Here is a 24,444-nt window from a genome sequence, read left to right as displayed (position 1 = left end):
AAACCAATAATATTTTTTGCATGCCAATATTTGCTTTATTTAGAGGTCATAAAATGTCGCTCAAAGTATATTTTTTATAACCTTGTTCATATTTTTTTCTCACCTAGTTTAACTATATTTACAACCCCAATGTATAATTTAAGAGAGCCTATTTTCTATTTTTTAGTCGCCGTCAAGGCGTTGGCTTAACAATAAATTCAGTTGCCACAACAATAAATCGATGCCAGTTTAAATTAAAACAAAGCCGTATAACTGATTTTTTAGCCGCCACTTTCTACTAAAAATTACTCTTCACCGTTGCTGCCAACCTATTATTTTTGCTACCTGCTTTCATTATTTTTACATCCCTAAATCCAATTAATTTGTCGTCTCGTTAAATACATGCCAAATAAGTTCACGTCTGCCAGGATCCATAACTAGATACCTCGTAGATAAGTAAATAAAACATCAAAATAAATCGTAATTATTTTTAATTCAATATCTTTATTAATGTAATTATTATTTATAATTATGATACATTCCTTTATATAATGACTGACGTCACAGGTGACCACAGACTACGGTTCAGGCATAAGGCATACTGTAGACTAGTAAGCAGTGTGCAACGCGTTGACCGCACAATTGAGCACCGTACAAATAAAACTTAATATCACTGGTTACTACAAGTACAAATCATAATAATTAATTTTCAGGACAAATCACAACGAAGACTTGCTGAATACTCCTCCGGCTATACGCTGCGGTCGCGTGATTGATCGGGTGACACGAAACTGTACGAACGAGGCCGAGGCGCGAGGGTAGCGTTTCGGTAGAGTACAGTCATGAGGAATATCTTGTACCCACTTTAGAACCCTGTCGCATTATTATATTTGACATTTAATGATACTTAGGCCAGGCGCGCACTACGAGTTTTTCGCCACGCGGCAGAAAAGAGCAGCGGCATAATGTCGCACTGTAATACTGCGCCGCTGCGGTGGCTCTGCCGTCAAGTGCGCGCAATACAATTTAAAATTGTTTGGTACAGAATTGCAGTGGGTTATTATGCCGCTGCTTTTTTCTGCCGCGCGGCGAAAATCTCTTATTTCTTTCGTAATTTACTTTTCTAAGAGAGTGAAGATGATGTTTAAAAATATCTAAACTATTAGAGGTTTGTGACTATTAGGGGGTTGCTTTGTGAGACAGTCCTTTGTTTGGTAAGGACTTTTCAGGCTTGAATCACCTGATTGTCCGAAAAAGTAAGATGATTCCGTGCTTCGGAGGGCACGTTAAGCCGTTGGTCCCGGCTATTAGCCGTAAAAACATCTCCACCAACCCGCATTGGAGCAGAGTGGTGGAGTATGCTCCTAACCCCCACCTGTTGATTGAGGGGACGCCTGTGCCCAGCAGTGGGACGTGTATAGGCTGTTTATGTTATGTATTAGAGGTTTAGTGGCTTAGGCCTTGTGGTCGATTATGACTCCTGTTGCGTTGTAAGAACGTGGAGTTCTATTCTGCAATTGATAGAGTCATAGAGGAGTATTCAGCTACTTACTTTAGTTGAACAATATTTCAGATATTTGATAAAAGAATAAAAGCTTATAAAAGTAGGCATAGAGGTGATTTTCATGATTAGTTGACATCACATTTTGTGAAGTAATTACATTGGTTTCAATTTTGATAATGATTTGCTTATACAATTTTCTAATGTCACCATTTTCTATTTCACTATTAACTACTTATTAGGCGATTCTCACACGACGCGGATTTTGTAGCGGTTCACCGCGCGGCGACGCGGAGTTCGTGTATTAGTCATCAGCGGATTACATACAAGTCAATGCGTCATCGCCAACCGTGTCGTATGAAAATCGCCTTTGCATAATACATGGCGAACATTTTCGCAAGGACCACTTTATATTTGAAACACTTTTGACAGTTTCCCTCATTATTTCTGTATAACTGAACCTTATTTTAAAAAGTGTAAGGTTGTATTTAATAGCTTTTCTAATGCAGTGGTCCTGTTAAATAGTCACCATGTATCACCTCTGTTTCGAGGTATATGCACTACGACCAGAGTTCAATTGTTTATACTCTTTGTACTATCTGTTGACCTCTGGCGTACCTACGCTATGCACTGGGCCAACCTATCTGCACCTACTACGTTACGCTATGCATCATCTAGTATCCCTAGAATTGTTACACAGTTATACTAACACAAATCCATCACAATAATTTTAGAATATCAGTTATTTCATTCGTTCAGGGTAATAATGGGTAAGGACTGTATTTCATTGTTACACATGATGATGATTCATTAAGGAATATTATAACAATAACATAGATTAGATTATTTAATTTAGGTACAATCATTTTATATCATTTAAAGATCTTTAAGATTCACCAGAGTTCAAATCAGCACCCTGTATCACTATCTTAAATCTAATTTTATATTAAAATAGATTTTTGAGTTGATTTGTCGATAAAATCTTTCAAGTTGACAACAAATACATAGCTATAGTAAAACAATTTACGAATTAAAATGACATATCTGTGTATATTTATATATTTCAAGTTAGCTACTTTATTCAACATGTTAATCACAATATCAATACAATACTTATGAATCAAAGACTACCTGTGGATTCAATTAAAATTTAGATTTGACTAGAATTTATAATCAGTACCTTACAGGAATTATAGAGTGTCAACATAGTAAAATATTTAACTCATTAATTATATTTATTCATCTTTATATATTGAGTAAGTGTTTATAGAATGTAGAACATTTAGTAGGCCTGTTTACACACAATGTACAAACGACTTTTCCATTTGTTAAAGAGATTCCAACTTTTATAGGTAAGTAGGTATATTATGGTATTTTGTTTGTGCAGTGCGCATGTGTCGTGGCCTTAATTTATTATATTTCATAGGCTACAAAGTTAATATGCTAGTCGTAGTTAGAAATCAAACACTGAGCAAACAAGAACAAATCTAAATATTCGCTCCTTGAGATAACTTGAGATCTTTACGTTAATACATTGGACGAAATTCAAATCATTACGTCTAACATCCAGGCAATTATAAGCCCGGGTAAATGGTAAAAACAAAACTATAAAAAATAATATACATGACTTTAAAGATTAAAATTTCGTCAATTTCGCGTCTCTTTTGCTCAATGAAAGAGTATGACTCGTCCCTAACACACTAAATAGACAAAATTGTCTTTTTACTTTACATTATTTACAAAATCGTGGAATGCGATACATTTTTAATTATTTTTCTACAATAGTGAAGGTTAGGTATTTTTAGATACGTGCGAAAGGATTTGTTAGGTACTTGCACAGGACAGTGAAAATATCTCTATTTATTTTATTAATTATGTTTCTGCTTGAGTTCGTTGCGCGTTTGTTGGTCGGGTAGTAGACAAATAACTAATTCCTTAAGACTTACATTAGTTAGAGTGTTACTAAAAGTAAGAGCCATAGATAAAAATATCTCTCTAGTTGTGCTAAAATTTTCAGTAACACCCTCTGTCGTAATATTACCAAAAAAATACTTTACGAATCCCTTTAAGATTCCTACAGAGATCAATTCCGCAAGATTAATTACATAAATAGGTAACTTATAAATAACGTTATTTCATTCGACGTTAGTGTAGCGTTTTTTCGGTGTGGTAGTATAGTCACTGTTTAGGAACTTTGAAACAGTTAATGTTAGGAAGAAGATTTCACGCATCAAGTATTAGTTTCAATATTTTGCTTCATAACAAGTCTCTACGTCATCATATACATATATTTTAACAACTATTACTACATTCATAGCTTGCCCTACCACCTTCATCGAAGGCATCCTCAGAAATCTCTACATGCTACTTATTTTCAATTGAATTTAATGAAAACTCTTCTGTAGCTAGCAGATTCTCCATCTCTCTATTGTCCCTACCCTCTTGTTGTTTGTTCTATATTAACTTGATCAACTTTATATTCACTTGTCTTTATTCACTTTTCGAAATATTGGTTTCACTTCATCGATCAAGTATGATTTTCGTTATAGATATTCGTAAATAGTTTCTTGGTTCTTTCTTTAAAGTCATCTTTGTTAATCTCTATTATGTTCTTTTCATTTATAATTCAAGCATTATAATTCTTCTTCCTTTGATTTTTAAAGTCAATGTTTACAGTTGTTTTGTTCATTGCGTCCTCTATGAGCTGGGTGGGCGCAGGACTGTGATGCAGATAGATCCCCTCAGGATCCGCAGAAGGTCAATAACTTCTGGTGTCTTCATTGATGTCACATTTTCATCGTTCACCTGAAATGTAAATAAAACTTGTTGTAGTATGAAATATAAACTATAATAAACTAGTAAATTATGTTTATTATTTTATATGACTGTGTATTTGTCCCTATACATAAAGTAACTAAAGTGTATCCATTGTGTTCCTACTTCACTTGTCGTTTTAGAAGCATTTCTTCTTATTCTATGAATTATAATATTGTCTTTTGCTAGGGCTTGAATATCAGATTTACATTCCCAAAATCGTTTATATCACTTATCATATTCCTAATGTTATCCCATGTCCACAGGCTATATTTAAGGCCTAACCTGAACGTTTGACAGTTCTATTTTTGAGAAACATAACTGCTAATATCACCTTTCAACCGAATCAGAATCATTTATTCAACGTAATTATCATGGATAAACTGGTTGAAGGTGAATGTAACATTTTTGAATTTACTTACGTCATTTCGCAAGGTGTTACGGAACTCAAAAGGAAAGCTGGCTGAATTTGAGATTAAGTTACATACCTTCACTGACTTTTAAATAAAGGTAGGTACATCTGCACTACTACTTGACTTTCATGAGAGTAGAAGAAGCAAAAGTGGCGTTCTAAGATCATAGTAAGGAGAACTCCGCAGTCCGTTTAAATAAGCGAGATAATACGTGTGTATATCTGTACCTGTAATATGACGTCACCGCGTCTCAACCTCCCATCTCTGGCTGCGACACTGTCGTTGTACACGGCAGAGATGTAGCTCTGTCCAGACTCCGGGTGGCTCTGAACACTGAACCCGAGACGACTGTTCCATCCGCGATTCAGCTCCACAGTCACAATCTGTAAAGAGGTAATAGTGTTCTTTTATTCAATTAAGTTTGCATACTCATGTCTAACGGCCTCCGTGGTAGAGTCGCTAGAGCGTTAGGCTCACGATCTGGAGGTCCGAGTTCCATTTCCGATGGGGACATTGTCGAAATCACTCTGTGAGACTGTCCTTTGTTTGGTAAGCGTGATTCACCTGATTTTCTTAAAAAGTAAGATAATTCCGTGCTTCAGAGGGCATGATAAGTCGTTGGTCCCGGCTATTAGTCGTAAAAGAACACCTCCACTAACTCGCAGTGGAGCAGCGTGGTGGAGTATGCTCCATATCCCCTCCGGTCGATTCAGGGGAGGGATGTGCCCAGCAGTAGGACGTATGTAGGCTGTTAACGTTTTACCTATGTTATGTAACACAAACCGTGTTTTTGATGAGTCTTTTGCGCGGCTTATACTTCTCAGCCATGACACAAAATGGTGACAAGTACATAAGTTAAAGTTAAAGCATAGTTGACTTTTTGAAAATAGGTCTTGACAGACAGACAAACAGACGGACAACAAAGTGATTCTGTAAAGTTTCCGTTTTTCATTTTCAGGTTCGGAACCATAAAAGTGTTTTTTTTTCTGAGAGATAGGCAAGCATTTGACCACAATATTACCTGATGGTAAGTTTTCGAATAGGTGATCTAACATTGAAAATAAAATATATAATTTACATCGTATAAACTGTGGAAGTATCTATAGTATCCGTATCTGCACACACTTAATAGATATTGGGATTAATGTATTCGATACAGCAATGTATAGGAGGGACTTTGCGTTTTGGACCACATTTAAGGAAAATTAATATTATATCGATGTTTTACCGTGGGTTCAGTGCTGGTGGTATCGTTCGGCGGATCGGGCTTGACGTTTTCTTTCTGGACGGAATCGACATCCTTGACCTTCACTAGCGGTGGAGCAGGTGGCGGCGGTGGAGCTTCTATCTTCATCTTCCGTTCGTTGTCGGGAGACAACGCCACAACGCCTTTCCATTTCTTCAAACCGTTAACTGTTAATAATAAATAATATTTGTTGCCATATAAAAAGTATATTGAGAAGATTTTGATGAAAGGGGAACACGCAAACGTAGTTATCAGAATTCTGTAGACTCTGCTTCTGCAGTTGTTGCTGCTGTTGAGGAAAACAGGAAATAGGCATGAACTTTTTTATTAATATGATATTTGGGTGAATATCAAAATGTGCCAAGTTCGCTACCAAACTTGGTACATTTTAATATTCACCCATTTAAGGGAATGTTCTTGGAATGTTCTAATATAGTTACTCTCGATATAGCGGTAGAATCACTTACTGTCATCCTTATGTCCATCAGAAGTTCCATCACTCGCCGTAGTCGAAGTATGAAGCACAGCGCTTTGATAAGCTGGATTAGTATGCTTGAATCTTGCTTCGTCATTCGATAGCTCTGCTGGCATGGACACCGGTTCATCGGAATCCACGGGGAACGATGGCTCCGCGTACCGCTGTCGATGTATGTCCTCCTGGTACACGTTTGGCGCGTCCAACGCATCGTTGTCCAAATTATTTAATTCGTAACCGTGCGGCGGAACTGGAAATTTTCGGCAACTTCATTTTAATGTAGGTATGTCAACAGCGACAGGCAAATAAAAAAAAAACTCCAAGACAACAACACACATGGTGACAAATGGAAAGTGACAGGAAATAGAAAGTGCAATACTGGCAAAAACCAACGATGATCTGAACATCTCGACATCCTAGAAAACATAACACTACTCAAACGCAAAAATCAAGTCATACTGCTAAGCCGATCTAGTGGGGACAAGTTTCTCTTGTGAAAAGTCACGAGTCGACTGTCTCTTCTGCTATGTACGCAAATAAACATACAATAGGTAGACAAAGATAACAATACAGATGCAGATAAGAAAAGTAGCACATCTGGTCAATGACCGCCGGGTGGAGGTGCCGTAAGTAGGATATTGTCTACAATGGGTGTCTGACGCATAGTCCTGTTACTATGGTTGCATCCGATAGTCAGTCAAAGCACTTCGGATCAGCAAGATGTGAAGCGAGGTGGCGGTATGTCGAAGTGTTGGGGCCGACAGCGTCTCACCTGTCAGGCTTAGTTTTTGTTTTCTACAAGTAGTGGGTGCTGTTGGGCTGGTGAGGGCTACAGAATGCGCTCGCAGTGGCCGCTTCGCTTCTGGAGTGCCCTCTGAGCGTTCCATTTTGTGTGAGTCTACCGTTACGTTGGAACTTGGAACATCTGCGCGGAACACTCAGTTGCTTAGTGTTTGGCGTGTGTTAAAGCTTAAACATGTGCGTTAGTGGTATACATAGGTAGATATTGTCGGTAAATTTGTTTGTGCGTCATTAATGGCCGGCGTGGTTTGCCCTGGACACTATTCCTCATTATTTGCTCTGGCTTAGCGTGTGCAACGTTAATGAGTATTAGTAAATTAAACACAAGGTCTAAACCACACGTATTATGCTCATTACGAATGAATAAATGATGTGTCAACGTTTCGAGTTGAAAACTATTTGTTCTAGTTTTAGTTTAACTCTGATGTGGACATCTGTTAGTATAACTATGGGATTAGTATTTTATGTTGTCGTTGTTAGATATATATTTTCCCTTTTCTTTTACCAAAAAACATGCACACGTCCAATAAGACATTCCACTTACCATTAGGCGTTTCATAATGGTTGTTTTCCTTGGTAAGCTTCCGGAACTTGCGCGGTGATAAGCAGGGTGACCGGGAACCGTCTGCTGTGTCCGGGGTCAACCTTCGCGCCGCCAGGTCGCATAGCATCGACACTGCTTCTGGTCTGGGGGAGGGAGAAATACTTTGGGACTTAAATCATTTGAAGTAAGGTTACTTATGTAGATTGTTAGTGACTACGTAACGAATACTAAGGGGCATCATTCAGATCACGATTCCAAGTTAATATCAAGTGGAATTTTCCGTCTAAAAATCGTGTTATTTATTTTATTTTTTTTATTATTATTTTCAATTCTATACTTTTGCGATGGAAAATTCTAATTGATTTTAACTTAGAATAATGAGCTGAATCATCCCTCTCAGTATTCGTTACGACGTCACATACACCCCTTACAAGTACGTACTAGTAGCCATACAAGTAGGTATGGGTGTTAGTGACACCATAACGAATACTGAGGGGGATGAATCATCGGGAATCGAACCCGGACCTCCAGCTCGTGAGCCTAATTCTCTAACCACTAGACCACGGAGGCTGTTGCTGTGTACTTTCGCAATTTAAATCTATATTTATAAGTTACGCCATCTATTATCCCTTTAAACTAATAACTATCAAACTACCTACTGCTGTAGTTCTTATTTTTGTCTACAGCTTATAGCGTTGTGTGGCCAGTTACTACCTATTTTACCCTAGTTACCTTAGTGGAGGCTTCGGCCTGTTGAGCGGGGCGTCGGAGTCAGTGGGCTCTTCCCTGGGCGACATGGGCGACAGTGGCGTGGCGGCGTGGTCGCGGTACAGTCGCAAGCGCACCTCGGAGCCGCACGCTCGCAGGAACGCCACCGCCTCCGCGTGTGACATATTTGACATTGGCGTGTCGTTCACCTGTGGAGGATTTGTCTTTGGTTAATACTTTAGCTAGTGTAGACTATTGTTGGTCGACGAAGGAAGAAATAGTATTGCTAATGCATTTGTCTTGCTAAAGTTTTTGCGCTCAAATTCTAAAATTATTGGTACTATTCTTTTTATTGATATTTGTGTACATAAATCATGACTAAGTTAATGTTTGTTTTTCATAAGGATACAAAAAATATTGGTACAATAAAAACCCCACAAAACCAATTCTTTGGTTTGTCTGTGGGAGTGAAGTTCGCTTAAAATTATTATGATTTCAAATACCTATTTACAGTTAACTTATAGCTACAAATATAAGTCTAACTTTTTTAATGGCGTGACAGAAAGGGATTTATTTTCTTGACCGTAATGTGTTCGAGTTCACGCAAGCTTTGTGAACAGATCAACAGACGTCAAGAATTTAGCACGGCCTGTGTAAACACATGTAGTGTTTGGATCTCTGCCTGACTTGTGTCGTTTGGTTTCGAGGCAATATTTGGCAGACCTGAACAAGAGTGGTGTTCAAAAAGAAGGACCTTATCTCATTAGGATAGGGCACCATGGTTGCGCCACCAGCGGCAAATTACTCAGGATTCGGTTGTCGAAAATAATTGAGGTACCCTTTACACAACTGCATTTTGTTGGTGACGTAACCGTGGCTACGACTAAAAGGGACTATTAATAGTGATTCCATTGTTGTGTGAGTTTCGAAAATACGTATAGGGCAAAGGTTAATGGAATGGTTGTTAGAGGAAATCCTTGTAGATCATACGTCAATCTTTGTGAACTCAATATAGAAAAGGTCAGGTTAGGTCAGGTACGGTGAACACTTTATAGACTCACGTAAAATTTGGATTGTGAAGAGGTTTTGGATAGCCTCATGGTTGAAGTATTTGAAACTCGATGGTGTCCGCGTATCTCTACAGTAGGTAGAGCAAATGTTTTATAATTTCAAATATGATTTCTAGTTCTGGCATAGAACACGTACTACGTATAGAACGGCAACTCTCCGCCCTTCACCAGCGTCTGAGCTAGGTTTACCTCACCCCTCCTCGAACATAGTTTAGACTTGAATCGTGAAGGTTGCGCGCGGATCGTTGTTTATATTTTTTATCAGTGTAGTTTATATGTTCGAATTTTGAAATTGGACGCCGATGTTCTTTCGTCTGATTCGAATATTTGATCTCACAGTATTTGCCCGCGCTGTGTATGCCTGTCTGCGCGGCGCCTATAAATATTTATTTTTTATGGTGATTGTTTGCTAATAATTTCCAATAAAATTGAACCTAGACTAAGCGCTTAATGTAAAAATGGTCATAGTGCACAGTTATACAAACGTTAGGTCATCGACATCTGCGCTGCAGGGTCCTAATTCTAACCAATACGTCAAGCTCAATGTTTGCAATAAAGTTAATAACCTTGCAAAATATTACGCCTAAACAGCGTGTACCGTGTGAACAACTTGGTTCGAAACGTTACATTGTCAATTAGTGTTAATTAACCAAAATAGAAGCTGAGTGAATTTTGCTTAGAAACTTTTAATTGAGTGGCATAAAGTCGCAGACTCGACAGAATTGGTTGGTTCCACGAGTCATTGTATGGTTTTTGCTTGTACAGGTGTTTCATCAAATGTTGGAATCCGAATAAAAACATTGGAAGAATGTGTATCAAATGGGGCAATAGACAGGGCTATTGTGAATTTATGACTCATAGTTTGATCTATTTTCCTTAGAACAAAGATCAGGTGTGATAAATTTTATGCTTTAGTATTCGTCAGTGTTTTATGTAAGTATCATAACAGTTTATTACATACGTTTGTCGAATTACAGAGTTAAAACCCAAGTTGTGGATGGTTAAACGCAAAGGTAAGTTGATGTACAGCTAAGAAACTCTAAAAATTGAAGTGGCCTAGATAGAGCCTTTAATAAAATGAGGACAATCGTACCTACCCTTTATTTGGAGGAAAAATTTCAAGTGAGACAAAATATTAATAATTTTTCGTAACATTTTCGCCTTTTCTTCCTCCTTCGCTCTACTAGGAGTACCAGGATAGTATAACAGTGGAGGTACTTACCGCGACGATTCTGTCTCCAGGCTGTATCCGGCCGTCACTCAGGGCAGGCTCGCGTACTAACGCCCGCACGTAATGACCTAGAGCGCTGTGGTCTTCCTTCCGCAACGTGAAACCCAGGGACCCGTTCACTTTCGTCATCACTATGTCGAATTCCTGAAAGAGTTTTGTTATCATTAGCATTAGGCTCTTTAGTAGCTTATGTGTACCTAGGATCTTTTTAGGATTTCGTTTTTTGATCGTCAGTAATCGATGACTAAGGATACTTATAATGGGTGATATTTCTTAGGAAATTGTGTCGATTTTTCAAATTATAACATCTCAGTCATCTTTACAAAATATGTTATATACGGTAGCAAAATAGTTAATTTTCGAAAACAATTTGTAACTCATTCGCGGGTAGTTTACTCATAAAGTTTGGATAATCTACTTACCACCGATCCGTCATCCTGCGGGCGGCGTGAACAAAAAGTTTTATTAATTCGAAATGAAATTGAGCCTCCATTAAAAAGTTATATCGTTAGAAACATGAAAATTCTCGTTCATCCGACTATACGCGAGGGCTATTATTTAGAGCCTTGGCAATAAATATTGAGCGGAAAACTGGAGGTATGCTCGGTTTATTGATTTCCGTATCTACGTATGGACAAGTAATAAATTCAACAGATAAGCCTGTATCGGGGATATTTTAGGCTTTTGCAGTAACGAATTATTAGTTTACTCAGCAACTAAGCGGACCACTTCTCTTATATTACTTAGTAGCCAATATTTTTTATTGTGTTGCAAAGAAAATACAGAACTAGAAGGCAATACGCAGGCTAGACTATATTACAGATAAAACGTACATTTTGACCAAGCACTGAATATCCTTACAAAAAAAGAAAAAGAATTAAGACTTAATAAATTGTCGAAAAAGTACCACCATAGAGTGTCACCATACGTTTCATCATATCCACTTAGGCCATTGTATGAGAAATGGTTGCAAGTTTTCTGATCACTTATCTGGATGTACCGGCTTGCATAAACAAGTAAGTAGTAGCAAAATAACACTTACGCCATACTGCACGTCGTATACTGGCAGGGGTTGGTCGAGGTCCGGAAGGTGCAGGTCCCGACGGTCAGGCTCTGGACTGTGGTCTCTCCGGCCGCGACCCTCGGAAGACGATGTGGTTGCACTGCTGGTGGTTTGAGACAGTCTGGATAGTAAAATACTGTTTTGAGTCATAACATAATCTAAATATATACGTATAAAAGGAGAAACTGACTGACTGACATATCAACGCACAGCCTAAACGGCTAAACGTAGGCACTTGAAATTTGGAAGGGACGTAGCGTAGGTACCGTAGAGGTGCACTAAGAAAGGAATTACCAGAATTCCCATAGGAACGGGAATTAGCGGGAAAATCCTTTTGTATGAAAAATCTAAACCGCATAAGTTAGACGCTTGAAATTTGGCATGCAGGTACCATAGTAAACTTAAAGCTTAGTTGCAACAGGATATTGCAAAATTCCCACGGGAACGGGAGTTAGCGGGAAAAAACATTTCTATGAAAAAATCTAAACTGCATAAGTTAGATGCTTGAAATTTGACATGCATTCCCCCACACAGAAAGATCTCTCTTTTATAACACGCCACGCGGACAAAGTCGCGGGCAAAAGCTAGTTAGCCTATATACATCCGGTGATGCGCTATTCCCACTTTGGGAATATTCCCGTTATAAAAACTCTTTAATATTAAGAAAGAAGAAAACCAAGAAGAGAATCACTCGTTTCTGTGTTATACTAATTACACAAATTGACCAAAACTAAAACTTGCTAGAACCCTATCAGAATGACGTGTTATTACAATAAAAGCGTACATCTTCAATATAAACCCTTCTACGTAATGAAATGATTCATTTGAGGATATATACTCGCAGAATGTCATCATGAGGGTTTTATGGTAATAAACCGATTCAGATGTGTCATTACGAACAAAGGAATGTAGTCAATGCAGTATAGATGTATGTAAATGGGACTTCATGACCCATTATTAGCGCCTTCTGGTGCGTTCCGTGAACGCATAATTGTCATGTAAATGTTCATTTAAAAGCTTGGCCTATTTTGGGAATACGTAAGACTAATAAGTTATCTTTGAAAGAGCAGGAAATTGATGTCGTATTAACGTCATGTCATAATAGGTTACTTTGACAAATGAGACGCTTTTTACGAAACGTCAAAACGATAGTTTTCTTTCGACGTCACCGATAAAAGCGGTCGTATGTCGCGCTCACTCAATTCATAAATAAAATTCGAAAATAAGTCGAAAAGTAAACTAGCCTTCTATTTCTAGGTTAGTATTTATAATTTATCTTTCACCCAGTGAAATGCTCTATTTATTACTTTCGATCAAAAGAAGAAGTCAATGAATTGACCTTGGATAGACCAGAATGTCAGTCTCCCATCATTCTACAACCCGTCTCAGCAGACTGGTGGACTGCACTGATGAAATACTGACCGTGTAACCTGGCTCTAGCTAAGTAATAATCATACCTTTGATGCATTGGATGGCAGTTCAAGGGATCCAACGGTGGTAAATGTGGGGGGTGCGGAGTGCGCGCGGGGGGTGTCGGCGGGTCCGGGGGGGTGACACTCTCCAGTGCTTCTGGAGGGGGCCGACACACCCTTAGCTCCACCCTGGCAGGCGCCGTACGCAGCACTTCTAGAGCTTCCTGTAACAGACGATATTTTGGTGATTAGTCTCCGCTGCATAGGTTTCGCTATCTACGTAGACGCAATCTTATGTCGCGTTTTGACTGATGGATATATACGATGCTTTATCTACAGTATAGTCATGAGTAATATTATGTATCCATTTTAGAGCACTGTTGCATGTTATTTAACATTTAATACATCGCGTGTTTAATACATGGTCTAAGTACGGTCTAAGTCCGAGTTATAAAATCGCGACTGCGTAGATAGCGAGTCCATGCATCGGGGACAGTACAGATATATAAAATTATAGCATTAATTACAGATTAAGGGTCAATAAACTCTTTAGGCTGATTAGATTAGTATAGTTTACTGACCTTGATCGTATTAAGGGAAAAACAGAAATTAATATATTTGGCCGGGCATTGAAAAGTTTCTATGAATGTTTTTTCTCAACTACAAAGGTCTCATATTCCGTATTTCCTGATATTTGATACATAGAACAAGGTATCTCTCAACGCTTCCCATTTGTCCAGGCAAGTAGTGTATAATCTCACCTGGACTGTAGTGACATTTACTAAGTAGGTATGTAATATTGCTAATATTAATATTGATATCAAGTGCGGCTGTAAGTTATCTACCTGGGGCTTGTGATTCTGCCCACCCCAGTAGGGAATGAGTCATGTCTATCTGAATACGTCTAGGGCCCTGTGCCGAGGTTTTTCTTGCAGCTTCTTTTCCCCGGCTATACAGGTTGTGAGAAGCTGCAGTAGTTTTAGGCGGATGAGACGTTCGTTATGTAAAATTGACGATTCAAAGTGTAACTATGTTACCTACTGAATAAAGATATTTTTGAATTTGAATTTTTGAAATTTGAATAAATGAAGAAGAATGAATAAATAATGAGGTAGATCTCCCAAACTGACAGCGACTGATGTTTCCATCAGCGCGATTTAACACTCAAAGAAGCATTTCATTATTACAATTAGCATGGAGTCTCGAAATACTACGCAAACAGTTTAAAATAGCTACGCTTCTGCGTATTATCGTATGTAACATGTTCGTAATGTGCAATAATTGATGGATTTCCTGTTTGCGTGATTAAAATACATTACAGGTTTCCAGTTTATTAGCTCAGGGTGCTTACCACAAAACCTACCATCTATATCGACCCACTCAGATACTGATTTCAAACAGGGGTTAATAGGTCATATATTATTGCAATTCATCTATAAAAAAATATTACAATATCGCATTTGCTCCTGTAAAAGTAGGTAGGTTATGTTAAGAAACGTCAAGTAGCAATATTGCTTTTTTAAATTAATCGCTTCAATTTGGCCTTTTTAACCTCAGTTCAGTTTAGGTTTCTGAATTTAAACGGTTTATTTCGTACATACCGATATGTCGTGTACCGGTACGATATTTATGATATCCTTTTTCTAAGACTCGTTAAACACGTCTTATTTCTTGTCTTTGGACCGGGGACAGCGAACCCTAATTAGACTGGATTTTCGTTTAAATATAAAAATGCATTAATAGTTACTACGTCTCTTCCTAAATGTTTATATAAATGTTACTATAAAAGCTCGAACTGCAGTAAATTTTAAGTTATTCCAAGATCTACCAATTCCTAATGGTAAATGTCCCAAAAGGTTTGCGATTCGAACTTTTACCACCATTCCGTTGGTAAATTTAGGATTTACATTAATGACATTAATGAAAAACAATACAACCTTCATAATACTATGTACCTGTTTTATCTAATAGTTCACTAAAGTAAATAATTAAGAATTTTTCATTGTTTTACTCCTAATTGGAGATGTCCTTAGAAAAGGTTCAATACGATCTACTCTGAACCGGCGTGCGTGTATGAAGCGATTGATGAATGTGGAGGAAGCAAGAGAAGTGTGTCAGGATCGAAGTAAATGGAATTCTATAGTCTCTGCTTACCCCGGTGGGAAATAGGCGTGAGTTTATGTATGTATGTATGTTTACTCCTAAAACCAACATCTACCAGCTGACAGTGGTAAAACCTAGCATATACTGAATTCGAATGGTAAAAGCTCGAAAAAATCGTCGTATTTTCTGAAATACTTACATTTACCAACTCATGTCGGTAAATCCTAAGACTTACACATAAATCTTAAGATTTACCGTATTTCGAGCTTTTACAGTAACAAACACAATGTACGAGTATGGGTTATAATATAAGTACTACTGGGCACGGATATTATTAAAAAAGTAACAACAAATTATAAATTAAAAACAGTACGAATAATCAACAACTATAAAACTGCGGATTTTATTAAAAAAGTGAGCAGAGACCGTTCATTAATTACTGACTTTCCCAATTATATAAAGTTTTCGAATACGAGAAAAACAAGTAGGTATACTTAATATTCCGAAATAACACAGAACCTTTCTATTTAATTAAAACTGTCACGGGGGCTGTAATACGAGAAACTCATATAATTTTACCCCTAAACTAATTTGAATTTGGCACATAAGTAAAGCTAGAGAGATATTGTGCTAGTAATTCTGTTCTCTAATCAAGATAGAACGATACGAGTACCGTGCACACTCCTAAAACGCCCTAGTGTTCGCCACTTGTGTAACTGTTGTACAGGACGATGTTTTGGTATAATTTATTTCACAACACTGTTTATTACTCCACACACACACAACACCCTCCGCCTCCAACAACAACCTTCCACAGCCTTCAACAGCCTCCGTGGTCTAGTGGTTAGAGCGTTAGGCTCACGATATAGAGGTCCGGGTTCGATTCCCGATGGGGACATTGTCGAAATCACTTTGTGAGACTGTCCTTTATTTGGTAAGGACTTTTCAGGCTTGAATCACCTGATTGTTCGAAAAAGTAAGATGATTCCGTGCTTCGACGGGCACGTTAAGCCGTTGGTCCCGGCTATTAGCCGTAAAAACACCTCCACCAACTCGCATTGGACCAGCGTGGTGGAGTATGCTCCATACCCCCTCCGGTTGATTGAGGGGAGGCCTGTGCCCAGCAGTGGGACGTATATAGGTTAATTATGGGTTTATTACTCCATCAACCAAGTGGTGAAGTGCACGTATAAGCTGTTTATGTTACTTTTAATTATGTTTATTACTTAGCTCGTTTATTGTGGCAATAGGCTCGTCCCGTAAGGACAGGACTTCTTCTCTTCTATCGTGTGGGTTGTGAGGTGAATTAACAACCTCATCAACCCTGGTGTCAGGGTAATTGAGCCGCCAAAGGCTCTGACGTCGCTCATGTAACGACTACATACTTACATCAGTAAGTAGTAACCGGGGCCAACGGATTAACGTGCCTTCCGAAGCACGGATCATCAGGAAAGGACTAAAGTAGGACTTAAACATAGCGTAAACATATAGGAGTTATGTTGGTTTATACCTGGTGCGTACTTGTAAATACGGTTTTCAGGGTAAGGTACAATCGGAGCACAAGTCTGTGTGTATTTTTTGTTTATTATACAAATAAGCGCGATAAAATAAAATTAACCGAATTTCTTGGAATGGGAATTGGCATTGGAATAAAAAAACTCACTCTTTCCAATGCGAAATAGTAAAATGCGCCTCGTCCCCACCCTGTATAATACAGCAGTGCACTAATTCAGAGGAGGGACAATGGGCGGGAGGCCGTTTTTCAAAGGCGACGTCGACAACCGCCGGCCAAAGTGCCAAAATAAAGGCTTTATTATTTCAGATTCCCTACATTTCCGTTGCATAATGGAAAATTTAAAACTACGTCAGCCCTTTGTGTCTGTAGACTGAAACGTTTTCATGCAGGAAATTGTGTTTGCGTGCAAGCGAGTTAATACACCGCGTTGGTTGCAGTTATGGAAATGTGAACAACAAAGACTTCCAGGTATTGGCTAGATTGTAGAATTTTGTAAAGGAATTCTGTGCGGATAAAAGTGGGAAGGAAAATAAAAATAAAACGCAATATGATTTTTAAGACCTGAAGAACGAAGATTTTATATATACTTTAGTCGATATAATTATATCGTTTTGTCGATTGATGCCAATAATTGAACCCAAATAAGTCATGTTGTTCTGTCAAATGAACTAAATCAACATAAAAAAAAAACAAACTTATCGATTTCGGGAAAATTTATTGATGGATCGATAGTTTTATCACTTTGCGCATGTTAGCCCTGCTGATGAGGTAGCGTTTATGTAACTCCATACATATTGTTGTTGTGGTCTTGTGAGATAGGGCCCTTAATGTTTGTTTTGTTTGTTAGATCCGCAACTCAGGAGAATCTCAGTCATTATGTAAACGACCACCACATCGCATATTTTTCTTCATTATGTTAGAATAACATTCTCGCTCAGTTGAAATTTACCCGGTCCGCGGAGGTCCGTGTTGCTCTGTGGACTTCTACATACCTTCGTAAGACCCGATTTTGAAAGGACACTGGTTATGATTGTATACGAGTTACTCGTATAATAACGTTTAAGTAGGTATAGCTGTTTTTATTCCTTTGAAATAAAAATAATGAATTGGTTACTGTTGAATTCTTGTAGCGATCACTTATTTTTGGACATTAAAATTTAACGCTCATTTGAAGTTTTATGTAAAAATGCTTATTATAAGTTAATGATTGGCTAAATTATAAAAATGCCCGGTATTAAATGTGTTATTACATAACTTGTAATGTTACTTGTAATGTATACCTACCTACATTGATTTAAAAGATGTGTTGCTGTTGCAGTTTCTTGTCATTTATTCTGCTCAGCCATAACACCTTGCGAAATGACGTAAATTCAAAGAAGTTAAATTGACTTTCAACAAGTTTATTTATGATTATAAGCGTTGAATAAATGGTTCGGATTCTGTTGTATTCCAGAAAGACGTCCATAGCAAGATGAACTGAGTATCCACGCTTCAATTGAGCATTCTGTGAGACTGATGTGATAGACGATAGGCTGTATTGACGACTATAATGGTCGATCCAACAGTGTTAATGAAAAAGGCATTTAAGATAAATAGAAAAGTTATAGGTCCAAGTCCGGTAAGTTTTAGAAACAAACCGACACACACACACACACGCACACGCGCACACGCGCACACGCGCACACACGCACACACGCACACAAAAAGGCATTTAAGATAAATAGAAAAGTTATAGGTCCAAGTCCGGTAAGTTTTAGAAACAAACCGACACACACACACACACACACACACACACACACGCGCACACGCGCACACGCGCACACTCAGTTCACGGAGGCCGTTACAATTGACTGGTATAATTACTTCCTTGTTCCGTTTCTTTACGCCGGCTACACAGGACAGTAGCAGGAAAAAAGAGGCGCTAATGACACCTTACATTTTCTCTACTTTCCGCCACTTGATAAATTAGATACTTACTGGGGGATAAGTTAAAGGAACATGGCTCCCATAATACAAGTTAGTTTTTGCGTGAAAATCTCACCGCGGCTTTTTCATTGTTACACTGCGTTATTTAGGTCTCTTTTCCGTTGGCGAATGGTACTTTTCATTTTTCAACTGCGGTCGTTGGACCGCGAAAAGCTCTGCTTGTCAAAACACGTAATGTTACCTAACTTAATTTAAAAATAAATAAAAAAGGGCGTAGTGTGTAGAGGGTGTGCAGATTTCGACTAGGCCTTACCCCTAGTTGAAAAAGTCGAAAAAAAAAAACCATATAATGTGTGAAACTGCTGGCTTGTAGTCCAACAGACGACTGCTTAAGGCCTAACATGAATAATCTAGCAATAAGTTAACTGTGTGCTATTACATAATATTTTTAAACAAACTCCACTTCATGGGAAACAAATTCGTTAATATTCCACCAACAAACTTGAGAAACATGGTTTTGTGGAGTTGTTACTGTATCAACATTTTTTGTTTCCTTATGAAAAATAAATATTACATTTGGCGGCGCAATAGTAACCCTGACATTAGGGTTGATGAGGTTGGGGTTGGTACTCTACCTTGCAACCCACACGATAGAAGAATAAACATTTGAAATGTTTAATGAAATGATGTTTTTCATTGTTACGAAAAACGGCAATGTAATCAAATAAAATGTATGGGATTGACATATTACCTAATGCTGCTCCCATACAGTAACTAAGTAAGTAAAATAGTAAAATTTTTTTTTCAAATAGTTTTGTGGGGTTTTTATTGTACTCCTCGAACTCCTCGGTTTGTCTGTGGGAGTGGAGTTCGCTTAAAAATATTATGTATTAGAACACAGTTAACTTATAGCTAGGCTATTCATGTTTGGATTATAGATAATTGATGTCACATGTGACTTGGGTGTTACCGTATCGGCAGATCTGACTTTTAAGTCTCACATTGCCAATATTTGCAAAATTGCTTTTAGAAACTTAGGTTTTGTTCTCCGACAAACCCAAAATTTTAACAGTATAGCGGTGATTAAGGCTTTATACAACGCACTGGTACGCAATAGGCTAGAAAGTGGCTCAACTATATGGAATCCTCGTGAAGCCAAGTACATTTCAATGGTGGAGAAGATACAAAATAAATGTGCAAGAGCTCTGTACAAGAAAATGTACAACGTGTATCCTTTCTACCCCCTAATGTATCCAACACTGTTTGTCTTGGGAATGGTAGGCTAGTGCAAACTAGAAGTGAGGAGGAATGCCGCCTTGGTTTTATACGTCTTTAAGGTATTTAGAGGAATGATTCATAACCCTCAGATACTGGAATCGTTACACTTGAGAGTGCCCAGAGACGCGAGAGAACCAAGGCGGAAACCGCAAATGTTTCGGGTGCAGCCCTCGAGAACGAACATGGGGGACTGTGCTCCTGTCACTAGGGCCTTGCACTACATTAATGATATAGCGGAACGTAACTACGAAGTTGACTTATTTACTTGTTCGGTGGTGAAATTCACAGAACGGTCTCTAAATTATTTCAGTGGGTACTAGATGTTATGTTGTGTGTGTGTTCATACTTTGTTTTATAAAATATTTAATCGCATTTATGTATCGATATCGCATTGGGTATACCTGTAAAGATATTGTTTAAGAATTATGGAAATAAAAAAAAAAAAAAACATCGTTTCCAGGATTTGTGCCCGGTTAATGGCTCGCTGCCGATAGGATCCTATAAGATATCATAGGACTTAAATATAGCCGCCGAGGAGTGAGTATAAACCTCTGTCTACCCCTTTGGGGAGATAGGCGTGATGCTATGTTATGTTATGTTGTAAAGTGGTCCTATTTCGCGTCATACTCGTAATCTCCGAGCTTCGAATCCAATCTTCGGCTTGTCTTTTATTAGATTGCGGCGACATCCACTCAGGCGGTTCCAGACCATGGAACGAAAAGTCCGGGAAGCGCGATGTAATTGAATTCCCCCGGAACCACCTAATGGCCCATTCGTTTATTATAAATATTGATTTTCATCTGAAAAGGTTTGTGTTGATAACGGTAATTAATAACCTTGGGGATATTCTGTCTTTTGTTTTAACGGGCTTGTAGATTATTATGGCCGCAAATACATTTTATAATTTGATGCTGAAAGAAGAGTAATCAAGTGTAATGATTCGCTGGTTGTTGTTATGTGTTGTTGTTGTTGTGTGTTGTAGTAGTTAGTGTGGCGAAAGTCGTGTGTTAGGATCATAGTAAGTAGAATTGCTAGTGGATATTTTTATGAAGTGGTCTCTGCATACCCCAACAGGAAATAGGCGTAATCTTATGCACGTATGTGTAATTAAATAGTTGTCCCTAGCTTTTCTATTGCTACTAATAATACTTTATACGGAATCATATTACTTTTTCGGACAATCAGGTGATTCAAGCCTGCAATGTCCTTACCAAAGAGGATAGTCTCGCAAAGTGATTTTGACAATGTCTTCATCGGGAATCGAACCCGGATCTCCAGATCGTGAGCCTAACGCTCTAACCACTAGACTACGGAGACTGTTAGAACGCATACAAAATAAATTCACGGGACTTTATGGAATGTATCCGATAAACCCGTTAATGTATTGTAATGTAAAAAATAAATACTTTATTTTGTACGGTTTTTGGCCTGGTTGCAAAAACCTGCAGCCCATCTTCATTGTGGTGCTGATTCTAGAAGACACTCTTTGCATTTATAGCTTTTGAAAGATCTTTAAATGTAAAGATAAATGGGTAGAAAACCCTTCACATTTTTCATAAGGGACTGTTAATTTAATACAGGGTGTTAGTGACAACGTACCTAACGAATTGAGGGGGATGATTCACACCATGATTCTGAGTTAATATCAAGTGAATTACCTGTCAGAAAATTTATGAAAATGTTAGTGTTTTTTTTTAATCATTTTCTGTTCCATACTTATGCGAATAATGCATTTTGGACTAGACTCCGATGTTGATAACTTTTTCGCAAAAATTAGCTACAATTTTTTATTCTATTCGAAAATATGTCTTTACGAAGTTTTGTTCCATCCTCATACGGTATTTGTTATAAATAATAATGTTGGTAATAATGTATATTCACCCGCCCTGACCTCAACTAAAGTCACAACTTGCGTGATCCCACTCCATGACTAACATAATGTAAACCGAAGGGTGTGTCCAGGCATTCGCTTGGTCAAGGACAGAACTTTAGCTTGTGACGCAATAACTTTAGGGGTGGGGCACATTATTCCTTCATAAAGTAGGTGCCTACTGTTAATACGAGGTTATTTTTTATTCACCCCTAATGCATTAATGTGCCAATTCTAAGGTTTATTCGATGGAATTTTTAGCATTGTTTCCAAAAGTGTTGGTCATAAAGGCGTCATCGACCATACTCGATTCGACCGGTAAAAATACATCCTACTGCGCAATATGGTACAGTCGTTTAAAAAAAAATACGCTACTTAAGGTACCTCCCTCCACTTTTTTAATTGCTTGTAGATTTGCCGTATATGGCATTAACTACTTGGCCGGACAAATGGGGAGACAACAGGCCTGAGAGTGCCCAGTTGGGCACGAACCTCAGCCTAGGGCGCCGTCCGAGAGGTTTATATTTGAAAGAATTAATTGACCCTAGAAGGCCGATAGGGATAAGAATAGTACTAGTCAAATCAGTTACTTTTTATTAAACGTCAAAACACGAAATTACTATGGAATTTGTATGAAAAAGCAACCTGTGACGTCATAGAAAAAGGTGACAAAATGTCGCACTTATTATTACATTTTTCTTTAAATTATTTCTCTTTCTTCATAATCATCTTTCTTTTTTATATTAACTATGAAAACGTTTTTGTCACCTTTAGATCTGTCTTTAGTAAATCAGAAATTCATAATTTATTTTTGACCTAGGAAACTATCCAATTAGGGACTTCCCTCCACCTACCACTGAACTATAAGTATTACCCAAAACAACTCTCTCTCTCTCTTTATTTAAGAGCTGCGCTCTTGTCGGTGGAGTAATTGCCTACAATGTTTATTTCTGCCGATTCATATACTATCATACATAAACACAATAAACACACGCCTATTTCCCATCCAGTAAGCCGAGACTATACGGGAGTTAAAATGGCCACATCGAAGCAATTTATGAGTAGCATCTTCATTGAATTTGGTACATGCGTATGGTACATGGTCTTCGGTTGACACTTGAAGTGTAATCACTTGAAGTCTCTTCATTTATATTGAATCTTTTTTCTCGTCGTGGGTTTCCCACGGACGGGCCGTGTTATGAAATAAAAATCTTGCCCTAAACCATAGATATGGGTACTATAAGGACTCCGAAGCCAACCCTGCTGGCGTGGTCGACAATTTCCCTCATTCAGCGCTTATCGCTATCGACCCCCTAGGGTCGATTAATCCTCTCAGACGACGCCCTGAGCTGAGGTTCGTGCCCAACTGGGCACCCTCAGGCCTGTTGTCTTAAACGTTGTACCGGATGAGAGCCTTCAGCGCTTCCTATTTGTCCGGCCAAGTAGTAACCCATCTGCTATCTGCGGCAACTCTAAAATAATTTACGTCAAAAAAAGGGTACTATAAGTAGTTTACTTATTAGATGTAGTGTGAGCTATTGTGTCGTGAAACGCGTTATTAATTTTTGCATTCAACATACTGCGCTCCAAATGGCGCAGGAAGTGGACGAACGTTAGTAGAACGTTATTAACTGGACTTTAATGCCTTATCCCCTCTGACTACTGCAGAATCATGTTATTTATGCGGTATGAAATTTACGTACCATAGGGGTTTTACTGGGTCAAAGATATATTATTATAAAATGCTAATCTAGAAACAGAAGACAGTCTAAAATGATTAAATGATTATTGTTTGATTGATTGATTATAATGTTTTGATTAATTTGATTATTTTTTGAGGCCGCCTATTGTACTCATTATATTTCTCTTTTGTTTTGTATTTTGTTTCTTCCTGTTTGTGCAATAAAGTATTTGTTATGTCATTTTATGTTAAAAATCAATCTCATTTCACTTTCTGAATTATTTTCGTAACAATGACAACGATGGTAACTTACTTTAGATGACGTCACTCGGTAATTTTCATTTGACTTAATTTGAAATAGCCTGTTTATACCTAGGTACTAATAAACTTTTGCTCGCAAATTTCACCAGGATAGCAAAAACCCAGAAGTTGGTATACCGACTTAGTGTTTTCGTCCAGAATAAACAAGGATAGGTAAACCTATTGTACTTGCTGTGTGTAATGAGTTTACCAACCCCATTATCATTATAGTTTATATTAACTATGTATAAGTATTGAGCTCCATCAATCCGCACTGGGCCCGCGTGATGGTTTAAGGCCCGATCTCCCTATCCATCCAAAGGGAAGGCCCGTGCCCCAGCAGTGGGGACGTTAATGGGCTGATGATGATGATGATGATGTATAAGTATTGTTGTATACGCAGTCTGTAACAAATGGTTTGAGTCTAATTACCCGCCTGCGGCGAAGCAAAAAGGACGGTTATGTGTTTGACCGCTATGTATGTTGAAGATAGTCGTGGTCGTATGCCGATTT

At 38.1% G+C, this 24,444-nt stretch overlaps 1 protein-coding gene across 4 annotated transcripts in view; it reads right to left on the bottom strand.

Moving 5' to 3' along the window:
- Positions 1–453: 453 nt before the first annotated feature.
- The window catches only part of LOC126368367 (uncharacterized), a 141,861-nt gene continuing 117,870 nt past the window's right edge, over positions 454–24,444 (bottom strand). The window contains exons 5-14 of one of the 4 annotated variants that reach the window (XM_050012295.1): positions 13,303–13,481; positions 11,825–11,966; positions 10,774–10,926; positions 8,506–8,690; positions 7,774–7,916; positions 7,201–7,353; positions 6,421–6,678; positions 5,936–6,120; positions 4,935–5,090; positions 454–4,285 (exon numbers count right to left, since the gene is read on the bottom strand). In XM_050012295.1, coding sequence (XP_049868252.1) covers positions 4,178–4,285; positions 4,935–5,090; positions 5,936–6,120; positions 6,421–6,678; positions 7,201–7,353; positions 7,774–7,916; positions 8,506–8,690; positions 10,774–10,926; positions 11,825–11,966; positions 13,303–13,481 — 1,662 coding nt within the window. In that variant the 3' untranslated portion in view covers positions 454–4,177. The remainder of the gene's footprint in view (positions 4,286–4,934; positions 5,091–5,935; positions 6,121–6,420; positions 6,679–7,200; positions 7,354–7,773; positions 7,917–8,505; positions 8,691–10,773; positions 10,927–11,824; positions 11,967–13,302; positions 13,482–24,444) is intronic. The other 3 variants (XM_050012296.1, XM_050012297.1, XM_050012298.1) reach the window with 3 other exon arrangements.

The sequence above is a fragment of the Pectinophora gossypiella genome, chromosome 7 (genome assembly GCF_024362695.1).
Source record: "Pectinophora gossypiella chromosome 7, ilPecGoss1.1, whole genome shotgun sequence".
NCBI lineage: Eukaryota > Metazoa > Arthropoda > Insecta > Lepidoptera > Gelechiidae > Pectinophora > Pectinophora gossypiella.
Note: the sequence above shows the minus strand (reverse complement) of the source record. Positions and strands in the feature narration are given on the sequence as shown.